Source organism: Furipterus horrens, unplaced genomic scaffold (genome assembly GCF_987537825.1).
Source record: "Furipterus horrens unplaced genomic scaffold, mFurHor1.1.pri manual_scaffold_10, whole genome shotgun sequence".
NCBI classification, from domain to species: domain Eukaryota; kingdom Metazoa; phylum Chordata; class Mammalia; order Chiroptera; family Furipteridae; genus Furipterus; species Furipterus horrens.
The window spans coordinates 95609461-95622507 of NW_028327180.1; the positions used below are offsets into that span (position 1 = coordinate 95609461).

General features: G+C 48.3%; 1 protein-coding gene across 1 annotated transcript in view; it reads right to left on the minus strand.

Annotated features, from left to right (window-relative positions):
• Window positions 1–13047, minus strand: part of SLIT3 (slit guidance ligand 3) — a 519220-nt gene that overhangs the window by 132272 nt on the left and 373901 nt on the right. Inside the window, exon 6 of the mRNA XM_090288559.1 lies at window positions 1013–1084. Coding sequence (XP_090144685.1) covers window positions 1013–1084 — 72 coding nt within the window. The remainder of the gene's footprint in view (window positions 1–1012; window positions 1085–13047) is intronic.

Below are 13047 nucleotides of genomic sequence, written 5' to 3' on the forward strand. Positions count from 1 at the left end.
AACCAGGCAATTATTATAGAGCTTGGAAAGGAGAAGTTACCCCCAAGATATAGCAATCAACCTCTTCATTATTGCAAATGAGGAAACTTAGGGTCCGAGCACGGAAGGGACTTGCCCAAGGTCACGCAGCTAATTAGGAGCTGAGTCGAGACAGAACCCTCCTGACACACGTTCTGCCAGGCTTACTGCCCTCCTCTCCACCTTCCCCCCCGTCAGGAACAGCTAGGAGGGTAGCTTGGGGTGAGCACAGTCAAAATGTTTTCTTACACAATTCAACTTCAGTGGGAATGACCCCAGGATGACTCCTGGCTGACCTCCCCCCTCTGGAAGTCAGGTGTCCTTAGCTAGACCCGTGTGACAATCCCGAGCACAGAAAGGCGGCTCCACGTCTCTACACAGGGTACACAGAGTGGGATTCTGGGGAGGGGTCCACTTCCTCTGATCCCGCCCCACCCCCACCACTTTGAGGTTACTGCTTAAAGTTGGGATTTAAACCTGAGGTGAGAGCCCAGGAGCAACGGTGAATGGGCTTCACCTGTCTGTCTGGCATCCCCTAGTCCTGTGCCAAGGTCCCTTTCTGATTCTGGCTGATTCCTCACTGACCCCCTGGTGCCACACTCCCTGGCCTCCCAGACCTGGAACCTGTCTTCTGCACGCCCCCACTCAGACAGACCCCCCCCTGGACGCGCTGGCAGGAGGTGGGGGGCTACTCCGGCCCATCTGTTTTGTCCAGCAACAAACGCAGCGGGAGCACCGGGGGAAGAAAGGGCTCAGCTGAGACTTCATTAGCAGAAGCCCCAGTTCGCGGGAGGTGAGAAATCACACTTTGCTGCCTGCAAACACTTTGGCCAAGGTGAGCCGGAGGGATCTCCCGGTCCCCAATTTTAATAGCACTGCAGCAGCAGCCCCAGAAAGGCGCCCGCACGGAACCCCCTGCACACACACTCCCCCTCTCTCCTCCTCGCACAGGCACGCACACGCACACAAGGCGGCGACCGCAAAATCCACTCACAGGATCTCCAAATCGCGCAGCGCTCGGAAGGCTCCATCTTCAATGCAGCTGATATGGTTGTTGTCCAGTTGCCTGTGGAAAAGCAAGGGGAGAGCGTGAAGGCGGAGCGGGGGCAGTGCTGGCGAGCGGGCGGCCGGCCGGGCGTCCCCGGTCCCCCGAGCGCCTGTCCCTCCACCCCTTGCAGGCTCTGCTCGTCCCCGCCAGGAGCTCCCGCAGAGCCAGCCTGTCTGCCACGCTGCTCCGTCTCTCCTCTCTGACTGTCTGAGCGAACTACACAGACGAGCGCACCGAAGGCTGTCAGGTCTCAGTAAATATTAATTGCGCATTTTTTTTTTTTTTTTTTAGGCAGAAGGGAGTAATTTCATTACATTAGGGCATCCAATCCATTACGAGCTCTTACCGTCATGTCACTGAAACAATTTCATTAAGCTAAAGGCCTGTAAATCATTGGAGGTCACTGGCTGCCCTCTGAGACCTCCCAGCATGCTTTCTTCCCTCTCTCCCGCGCCCGGGCTCCCTTTACTGGAAGTTGCAGTGCCCTGACGCCGCGCTAAATCTCCAGGCTTTATCTGCCCAAGAGCGGCGAGGGTGCATGGGGAATATACCAATTCCAAATTAGACTCAACTAATCTAATTTTATAGTCTTTTTATTATTCTAAGCACCAAATGTCTGTGGTGGTTTGATGCCTCTGTGCTTTGCTAGGGGGCCCATCTGGCAGGTCATTCTGCTGAAGCATTTTCTGGCTAAATACAGATTCCCCCAAACTGCACCAACCACCATCAACGCTAAAGAAACCCATTGATGGAAGCGCTCCTGGCGGGGGGGAGAAAAGGCATATCGCTATTGCCTTAAAGATGTACCACTTACGTTTAAATTGGGGACGATTAGATGCACCTACTTCAGGACTCTGTTTTTATTTCCCTTTCCATCTTCTGAGCATGAAAATAATGTCTTTTAGAAAGAGGCCTTGACTAATATGCAGTCTAGTTGGGGACTGAGGCATTTTAGGTGAGCGGTAACAAATAGATGCTGTTCCCCCCACCCCATCAAAATACATCCCATGTGTAAGTCAGGATATTTACCATGACCACGTTCCTACTTAAACGTCGTATTATATATGACTCATTTGATTTCTTAAAGAAGATGTTATGCAGAAAATGGTTGTTATTTCGTATTTTGTGGGCAGAACACATCATGGTCCTTGGGGTAGGGGAGGGATGGCCACGAGAAGTATGGCAAAACTGAAAAACTCCCTTATAGAGTCTTTCTTCTTTCCTTTGTCCTAAAAAAAAAAAATCAGCCCCTTCTCAGGTGAAGAGACCTCCGGATGCTGGAATTTTTATTTGTAACTTGTGCTAATCTATCCCAAGACTACTCTCCGCAAAGACGTGCCAAAGCGACACTGGGTAACCCTCATGGAGCGTTTCATACTCTGCTAAAGGCCGAACTAAAATGAAAATACCATTATCTCTGAAAAATATATAGATGTAGGACTGTGGAAATGAACACGAGTGGGATATGTACAGTGAGAGCGGTGAGTGCATCACAACAGATGGCTCTGTGGTGCTATTAGGAGGAATGGAACAGACACCCGTGGTACAAGATACTAGGCACTTAAAATGTACAAATAAAGAGGAAGTGGTTATCTCAGGAGGCAGAAGCACTCTAGGGTGACGAGTTCTAGATGTAGTATTCCCGGTTCCTGCAGATGCCTCCTCTCGTGGAAACTCAGAGTTCCCCTAGCCCTAATTTGCCTGCAGCCTCTCCTACCAGGAGTTTCCTGAGCATCCTTTTCATAGATTTCCCGTAAATGTTGGGCTGCCGATTTCCTGCAAAGGTTCTATTAAGGGAGCCTAGGACTGCTGCCCAGCTTCTAGATTTATCATCAGCTCAAGGGCCGATGAATCAACAACCCTTGCCCCATGGCAAGGCCACCAATCCTTACCAAGCAGAAATGCTGTGGAGCTGGCTTTTGGCTCCAAGAAATTGCTCCATGAACATGCTGAATTCGGCAAAAATAGCACCATCCTCTTCAGTCGGAAAGTGTCTAAATCATCAGACTGGGAAGTCTGGGTAGCGTGTAGAGATGGAAGTTTGTGGTGTGTGTGTCTACTTTTCTGCAGACGTTTTAAAGAGGTCCCTGCCATTGGAATAGTATTTATTTGCTGGATATGTGAAGTTTTCTATTCTTTCTCTTTTTGAGAGCACTAGGAACCAAACAGGATACTCTAAATGCACAGAATTTTACATGGAAAGTGTGCAATCTGCAGGGGAGAAGAGAAACTCATAGAAAGAAGAGGAAAAAATGAAGTGGTAGAAGGAGATTATAAAGGGTGTGGGGAAAGGAGCTGTGGAAAAGATTACAAAAAAAAAAAAAAAAAAATCCACTGCTCAGTGCCCCATCGGGGTCCCGCAACCCAAGATCCTGAAGTGGCGAGGATGGAGTCTTAGAGAGGACCCTGACCACTGCAGAGCTAAAGGCAGAGATGTCTCATACATCATCAATCACATGATGTGTAAATATTTTCAGTGGGAGGCACAAGTTGACGCCTAATTGTTTACGAGTAATGGGAAAACCGAGTTTTAAAGTAAGCGTCTCTGCGGGTGTATTTTATGGGCCAATTTAGAACACACAAAGTCTATCAAAACTTAAAATATTTACACGTAAGTGTGCTTTCCTAGAAGACGTTTATTTATTATAACCAAGATGGTCCCCTTTCCTTCTAACCGCGGACAAACAGCATCCTTGCCTCTGCCGGCACGTTTATTCCCAAGATGTACTGAGCACCATGTGAGTCGACAGGGTACAGGGCCTGGGAGGGTCCCGCCGGGCGAACAAACACCCAGGTGACTTCTCCTCCCAGCTAGTACAGGAATTCATGGCACTGAACATCTGAGTATTCGTAAAAAGCTCAACAGTCTGCTACCGGTCCTGTTATTTCCTGCAAATAAGCAAGGTCCCTAAAACAAAGTAAATTCACACTTGGCTCAGATGAGGTTTCTTTTTCTTTCTAAAGCACATCTCAGACATGCAGGATTTGGTCCTGATGCACAGGAGAGGGGAGGCAAAGTAAACACGCAAGACCAGGGGTTTTGTGGGGGTGTCGGGAGGGGAGCGCTGCTGAACACACACAGCCTTCCGGAGTGAAGGCCAAAGCGTTGACTGGGCAGTTTGTTTCTGGGGGTTGACGGGGACTGCCGCTGACGTGTACCCTAAGCTCGGAGGTCAAAGGCCTGCATCAGGCCTTTCTCAGAGGCCTTCTCCAGAATAAGTCCAAGCAGCCCCCAGCCCCTTCATACAAAACACCGACACTCAGGGGCCCTGCTCAAAGGGAACTTCCGAAAGGGGCACAGTCACTCGGCCGTCTCGGAGGCCTGACAGCGCTCGCTCCGTTTTCCCTCGGCATAAGATGCGCCCTTCACACGTCTACTGACTCCTTTCTTCTCCACACACAAGATAACCCACGCCGATGCCCAGCATGATGCTGGGGACGGCACGGCGGGTCATGCATGGGTGGCTGCGGAATGAGTCCTTCTACTGAACGTATAGCGGGACTGGGTCCAAGCTAGATGGGAGAAAGCCCAAGCCACAAGCCGCACTCCTGGCTCTGACCCTACTGCCCCACGGGGACAAATACACAATGACCCAGTGTCCCCTCTACGCCCACATGGGGTGCTGCCTTTTCACCACACCAACCTGTGCTGGGGAGCATGTGGGGTGGGGAGCTTGGACTATAAAGTAAAATGTCTAGAGGCTCAGGGTGAAGATGAGGAGGGCCGACGGGCTAATTTTTGGAGGCAACTGTATTGTCCTCTGCTTTGTACAGAATACGCTATTTGATTTACACGCTCCTGCCTGTGAATAAGCCCGGAAGCCCCAAAACGTTCTTGATATTCAATTAACTGCTCTAATTTCCCCCGGCAGCTCGGATTTCGGCAAACAATGCCCGTGCTGAAATGATACCGGAGTCCATTTAGAAAGGAATCCTCAGACAAGAACTAAAGGCAGACTCCCGGAGAGGAGCTTCCCGGCTACTGTATCTTTATACTCTGAGAATATAAACAAGTCAGAAAGAAAAGCCAGCATGAGCCAGGACTCAAAATAAACTCCACAAACAGCAGGCAGGGAGAGCGCGCTTTTGTAAGAAGTCCCCGTTGTAAGCATGCTGTGAGTACTATTCTCCTTCGGTCTCATTTCAAATTTCATATTTGAAGCAGGATAGACTTATTTTGTGGTTTAAAAATTTGAAGTAATCTAAATCCTTATTTTTAAGATGGTATTAATTTATTTTTAGAGAGAGGGGGATGGAGAGAAAGAGAGGGAGGGAGAGGCACACTGATGTGAGAGAGAAACATCGGTCGGTTGCCCTTGGTGCGCGCCCTGACCGGGGACCAAACGCACAACCCAGGCATGGGCCCTGACTGGGAATCGAACTGGTGACCTTTTGCTTTGCAAGAGGATGCCCAACCCACTGAGCCATACCTGTCAGGGCTGTATCTAAATCCTTAAGAAAGACTTAAAAAAAAAACCGATTACAGTATCAAGAGTAATCTACCTATCTCCCAACAACACAACAAGAGAAGAAAGAAAGAAAGAAAATTCCCTGATTTCAGTACATTTGAGGCCCCCTGGAGAAGTACCTTGAAAATAGAAATCTCCAGAAACAGGATTTGGAGATCTAGAAGAAACGTAGAATTCCCAGCTTGTTATTTACATGCAAGGTCTACATACCAGGCACTTCCATCCAGACGTTTGCTTCTCCTCCAGATGCTCTGGGGTCCCCTGGCCCCCCGGCCCCTGGGTGATTAAACTCCGCCTCAGGGCGCTGTTGCTCTGGGCCCCAAACCCAGGGGCAGAGATTCTCTCTGGGACGGCAGCCAGAGTCCCTGCGGTCCTCCTCACGCTAACCAAGGGGAGCAGCGAAGGTTCAGCACCTTTGCTAGTTTCTGAGCAAAATGATCTACACAAAATATACAAAATAAGTGGAAGGACATCTGCATGAAATTCACAGGGGAAGCCTCTCTAGAAATTCAAAGCAAGTCCGTGGTCTTGGACTTCAACAATTAATTAACCCGTAAGAGCCATTATCATATTAGATGTTCACACCGTATTAGGTGCTGGGATAGAGAAGGGAAGGGTAAAGGCATCCTTTAAAAACATCTGGGAGGTTATTGCCTACGGTTTTTACATCTTGATGGTCTTAGAAGATGTAAAATAATTCTAAAAACTAAACTAATTTGGATTTGTTTTTGATGAAATTTATATGGTCCCGTATCCATATTTGAAGTGTATTTCTTTTTCTACACCAAGAAGAAATAGAACGCTACAATATGAAAAAAAAAAAAAAAAATGGCTGGGAAAGTTCTGCTTTCTTAAAATAAGCCAGAAGACACAACCTGAAGTAGCCTTGACATGCAATTTCTTTTCTCCCCATTATCCAATTGTCCCTTAAGCAGAAAACAAGAAACCAGGTAGCAATTCTGAAGCTGTTTTCTTTATGACAGTTTAACATTCTAAAAAAAAAATCATTATTGAAGAACAAATTACAGAAGCATTTGCTGCTGGTTAGGGTCTTCAAAAGAAAAAAGAAACAAAACTCAAGGTTATTTTAACTAGCAAAAGGGAAAAAAAATTATGTTCAACAGAAATGCATACACTTCATATAATTGAGTACTGGTCGCACTTTGTAGACAAATCAAACACTTGATCTAAGCCGCAGTCTGCTAATGAATTGTCACTAGGTCTCATCATTAAGGAGCTACTGTAATTCCACATTAAAACGACATCGCAAATGAGCACAAAAAGAGGTAAATCTATTATTTTTGCATGTTTGATACACTTGCCCACCAGACCCAAGAATCCATGCATAAAGATATGTTTACTGATCCATGAATTATTTATGGAGCCACAAAGATTCCTGTCTATAGCACCGACCGACAACTTGATGCCTATTTTTCCTACATAATAATAGCATGTAATCTCGCCCTGCATATGCATGCGAGTGCAAATGAGTATTACAGGTAAAGGAAGTGACTGCGGACTGCCGAACGGTACCGGACCTGTACCCAGTCCCATGTACGGTTTTATTCAGATAATCAAGTGGTTGTTAGCGTTCTAAAGGCTTCAACCAACGCAACCTACTTTGTAAAGCACAGAGTCCCAGGTTAATGAAGCTCTCAGATCAGGACATCCTGCCTAGACTCAGTTACAAATTGAAGCATGAGTCTATTTTAACAAGCAGCCTTATGCTCCCTGGGCCACATGGCTCACGTAATACCTTTATTTAGTATATATCATATTACTGTTCAACAAAGCAGCTTCGCAGCGGGAGAAGAACTGCATCCACTCCCTTCGTGCTCCCCAAAGGCAGCTCCGCAGTATGCAAACACAGATGATGAATGAGCACCAGAGAGGCGCTCCGGAGCCTGAAGAAAGGCGCGTTTTCCACATCTCTGGGAAATCGCAGTAACTCCACTCCTTCCTGTGTTTACATAGTTTCCAGTGTGCTGGCGATTTGGCACATGAACTTGTGCTGGAAAACGAAGGGGCAGAATCCCTGAGAACCCATTCAGCACAAGCGTGTTATTGGGAAGAAGCTAAGCTCTTATTTAATTTAGACAAATTTCCACGTGAAACAAGTTGGTCACATGGCTCGGTAAGTAAAACAGCAGCGCCCACAAAACTGAACTATAAGCAAATCAAAGGACAATACCCCATGTTCATGATGAGAGAGTTTCATTGGTTTCTCAGCAACTTTTAGACCAAGGGGCCAATGACACTTTGGTTATTGTTTGCAAAAGTTTTCGAGTCTTGCTTGCCTTCAGTCCATTTTTCTGGTGTCAATCTGTTATCAGGACTAAACAGTTATGAACCTGGGACATCCAACTTGCCAAAGTGTGCCTGGAACTTTCCCTGTTCTAGCATCGAAGCTTCCAAGCCCCATCGTGGGAAACTCATCAGCCGCGGGCCAACTGCGAGGCTAGGTCACTGCTTCCACCCCAGGAGCTGACTCAGTTGGAAATATATTCTCAGCGTGTCATCCCTTTCTCCAGGTCCCTAAACCTTGGAGTGATTCACAAACTCGGCTTTCAGTTACGCCAGCTCTCAAAGGCTCCTCATGCACCCACCGGAGGACGGGCTGTGCCTTTGCAGACGCGCCTGCAACGAGGCTGGTGGGAGCCCCGATAGGAGAGGGGACGATTCTCTAGGGTGTGTTCTCCACCTTCCTCCCCGGGAGCAAACGCTCTTCTATAAGAAGGATTGTGTTTGACTAGGAAGCCTTGAAGATGTCATGAATACTCAGGAGGCCAAACAAATAAAAGGATGTCTCCAAGGCGATTGGGGCAGGTTTCTGGTTTCCCTAGTTACACTCTTGAGTGATAACCACCTGGGGTTCCTCCCTGGCCCAGGTGAGGAGAGACACACCTGGCAAGAGGAAATGTGCTTTTGTTAATGGGCCTGAAAGTTCTCTCCCACATCTCTGTTTTTTCACTCTTTTATTTTTTTTTAAGTCACCCAGCACAGACTGTAGTAAGTTTATAAAATTTTTCACCCTCATGGAAGTTTTAGAAATTTCCCCTCTGGAACTAGAGATGAACTATCCCAGCCGTGTGAGTGTGACCAAGAAGGAGCAGCCAGAGCAGAGAGACTTTCCTCCCAGATGGCATCAGAGCCCAGGCAGGCGGGACGCTGGGTTTCATTCAAACTCAGGATCGAAGGCGGCACAGGACAGACTACGCTGGGTTGAAGTCCCGAGTCGCTCCCTGACGGTGCCCAGAGGATGCCTCGCAGGAAGGCAGCGGCGGCCTCCTGACACCGCAGAGAGCTTTGTTTCCCTTTATAAGAATCACACGGATCTCGCATGTAGAGATGGAAGGCTTTCTTGAGTTTATTTACTCACATTTCCAACCCATACTAACCGTTGGGAGTCTCTCAACGTTTGCTCCCCGGTTTACAAAACGGAAGACTACAGCTCCTGTAAATCTGGAGCCACGTGAGCCGAGTGAGTCATAGCTGCCCCTGTGGTCCTGGAGGGCGGAGCATGGACTCAGAGATCATTCTCGAGCCTTAAGGTTTGGGCTCGATGGGGACTGGCGGCTCCTTTCTTCTTTCCTATTTCACCCTTTCGGAACGGGACAGTCGGTCTTGTGCCGGTCCCACCGCTGTGTTCTGGAAGCACAGGTTGACGGCTGGAGAGCCATCTCTCCCAGAATGAATATACCCAGAATCTCATCCATACCTGATTTTGATGATATTTAGTTGCCACTTTGGACTTGAGACTTTAAGTTGATGTTGGAATGAGTTTGCATCTATTGGGATGGAATGGATGTATCTGTGCGTGAGAGGAACATGAATGGGGGTGGGTGGCAGGGGCAGAATACCATAGAATAAATGTGTGCATACCCCTCAAATTTATATATTGAAACCTGTCCCCCAAGGCGATTGTATTAGGAGGTGCTGCCTATGGGAGATAATTAGGTCATGAAGGCCCGAATCCTCAGGAAGGGAATTAGTTTTCTTAGAAGAGAGGCCCCCGTCACTGTGACGTGACAGTGAACAGACAGACCTCTAGGATCAGGTCCCCAGCAGACATAGAATCTGCCAGTGCCTTGATCTTGGACTTTCCAGACTCCAGAACTGTGAGAAATAAATTTCTGCTGCATATGAGCTGCCCCGTTTGTGGTATTCTGTTTTGGCAGCCTGAATGAGCTGAGACGCCATCCCTGCCCCCGAGTCTCGGCTTCTTCCCCAATAAAATGGAGATAGTAACACTTAACCCAAATGGCAGTTCTGAGTATGAAAGTAATGAAATGTATGCACTCTGAAAATGTATCTGCGGCATTAATTTTCTTTGCTTTGAAATAAATAATATTAAACACAGGAATTCATCTTACATAATCTCTAAAGTCGCTTTCAGCTCTGAAGCTATGCGGTCTGAGGTCCATTTCTTATGAGATTCTCAAGAAAAAGTTCCTGTTCATCTTACTTAGATCTTTCTGAGATTTGAGACTATCCCTTTATCCCTCATTCTTCCGTCCCAGACCAAAGAATCTATTATTTGCGGTATTGAGTATACACTTTCTGAACTGAGGGCAGCGGTTCCGACGCACGTGTTTTTGTACTTCTCCAGCTGATGTGAGGTTGAGATATGAGGAGCCATCAAAAACCTACCCGAAATATAAATTTTTCTCTTGCAGGGAGAAGGATGTTAACGGGCTCATAGTCACAATTCTGATTACAGAATTTAAACCCATTGCTTGGTGGTCATTTTCAATTAATAACCAACCAAGTAATATACTGAGTGCCATTCCATCATCTTAACATTTCTTAATCTGTACATAAACCTTCGATGACTATCAGTTGTAACAACAACACGATCACAATAATCACTGCACGTGGTATCTATTTGCTGTTTTTAGGTCGAGCGTTGAGCTGAGCATCTTCAAAGCCTTATCTCGGTGCGGGCTCACAGGGGCACGATCCCTACTCTAGAGAACAGGCAGGCGAGGCGTTGAGCCCGGGGCTGCCACGCTCACAGTGGCTGCAGACGAGGCTGTGTCTCCGTGACGAGCCCGGACTCCTGAGCACAGCCCTGCCTGCTTCACGCACCACCCACGCCTGCCAGTCCTTCCCCCTCCTCCGTTTGAGGAATCTCTTCCCAGCCACCAAGGCCCTCCTTCCTCAGAGGCCACAGCCTGTATGACACCTTCCTGTACAGACTCAGGCAACACGACCCTCTCTCCACATCCTCCCGGCCCTTTGGTCATCCCTCCATTAAAGCGCTCATTTCACAGCAGAGGGACTAGTTTCAAACAAATGAGGAAACCAAGGCTCAGAGAGGGTGTGCAGCAGCATCCAGAGAGCTCAGCTCATCCACCAGAAAGTCAGGCTCCAACCTGCGTTCCTGGTCCGAGACCCTTGGGGTCGCCCACTGTGTTGTCCCATCTGTCTCTGACTTTCCAAGAGCAAGGATGGGGAAACTATCATATGACTGCATCGTGGTCTAACTCTGTTACCTGGGGCGGGGAAGCAGCTGGTGAAAAAAGTCAAGGTTTTGTCTTGGCATGTGCCATGGGGACCTCATTGCGTTCACGGGCTTGCTTCTTACCCAGGAGATGCGAGGGGAAGGTGGCACACTCCACAGTGCCCCCTCTCTGTCCCCTCTGTCACTGTGTCGGATTCCCTGGGTTCCCAGGACACCTGACTTTCCCAGGGGGCTGACTGATTTGAGTTCCAGTGGCTGGATGACAGGCAAGCGCCTACCCTGCGCCCTGAGGAGGTGACTGGTCAAAGCTGGGACATGAAGGGTGGCCTCCTGGCCAGGCTGCACAGCACAGCGCTTTCCTGAGCAGGGAAACAGCTCTCTACTCCAGCCAAGTGGCAAATAGCACGGATTTTAGTCACTCCTTCCTGGGCGCGGCCTTCCCCAGTGATGACACAGGACTGTCTTCAAAAGGTACAAGCCATGGTTCCCGGAACAGCGGGGCAGCACGATTCAGGCAGGGTACCAGGATGTGCGGGGTCAGTGGCCGTTAGCCAGGCAGCACTCAAGGGTATCTTTGTGGTGGCAGAAGCCAATTAAAATGTGTCTCGTAAGCTCAGCGTAAGGGGGATATCAAGGTCCCAGTAATTAATTGCTGAAAAAAGCACATCAAAACTCAGCACGCGGGCAGCGCTGAGAACTCCATTCAGCTCAAGCCCGGAGCTGGAATATGTACTCCAGAGTAGGGCCCGCTTCTTCTTCTGTACTGTTACTTTTAATGAATAATGAATGGCTGGACTTCTCGGCCACAGAGGTGTGGGGGCAAGATCCCTCTTGCTCCCGACTGCACCTGCCTCACAGTGCCTGGCACATGGGAGGGTCTCAGCACAAAACCCTAGGGGTCACAGTGAGGCACTTGACACCCACTAGGATGGCCACACCCTCCTCCTGGGGGGATGTAAAATGGTGCAGCAGCTGTGGAAAATAATTTGGTTGTTGAAAATGTAAAACATAGAGTTACCGGATGGCCCCCGCAATTCTACTGGGAGGAATGTACCCCAGAGAACAGAAACAGGTGTGCAAGGAAAAACTCACACACAAATGTTCATAGCACCATTATTCCTAGAAGCTAAAAGGCAGAAATGACCCACAGGTCCATCGGTGGACGAATGGAGGGACACATTGCAGTATGTGCCCAAAGTGGAATACTATGCAGTCACGCAATGGGGTGAAATGCTGATATGGCTACAACATGGCGGAACCTTGAAAACATGCTAAGTGAAAGGGCCAGACATGAAAGGACACATACTGTATCAGCCCAGTGATGTGAAATGTCCACGTAATCTTTAGACACAGAAAATAGATTAGAAGTTGCCGGGGAGTAAAGGGGGAGCGGGGAATGACTTCTTAAGCAGGCGGGGTTCCCCTTTTTTTCTAGATGAAAATGACAGTTGCACTACATTGTGAATAGACCAAGGGCTGCTGAACTGTACGCTTTAAAATGATGAATTCTGTTAAGTACGTTTTACCTAAAAGACGGAGAGGAGCTCACTCTTCCTGTGACAAGGAGGCCCTTTAGGAGAGCTGCGCATGGTGGGGATAATGTCCCTGGGACAGCGTCGCACAGGAAGGCAGGGGAGCCGGGGTCAGGTCTCACACCAGGCGTGGTCAGGCGGCAGGCCCCCGTCTGCCCAGCGTGCAAAGATGGAGCTCAGCACGCGAAGGGCAATGGGAACGAAGGAGCGAAACGGGGCGGGACCTGATGCCCCTCCTTTGGGGGGTTATTTATAGCAAGTTCTAAAAGTCTCCCAGCTTGCTTTGGGGAAACTACCCATCACTCTACACTCAGAAAGAAATAAAAATTGGTTTCTGCAAAGAGAAGGAAGTCAGTAAAATTGATGGAAAGGGGGAAAAAAAAATCACCTGCTCAACTCCCAGGTCAAATATAAAATGTTGTGGGATGAGCCACTCTTTAAAAAAAAAAAGTAACTTGTTATTTTTCAAAGACAGCTGACACACAGTGTTAAATTAGTTTCGGGTGTACATCCCAG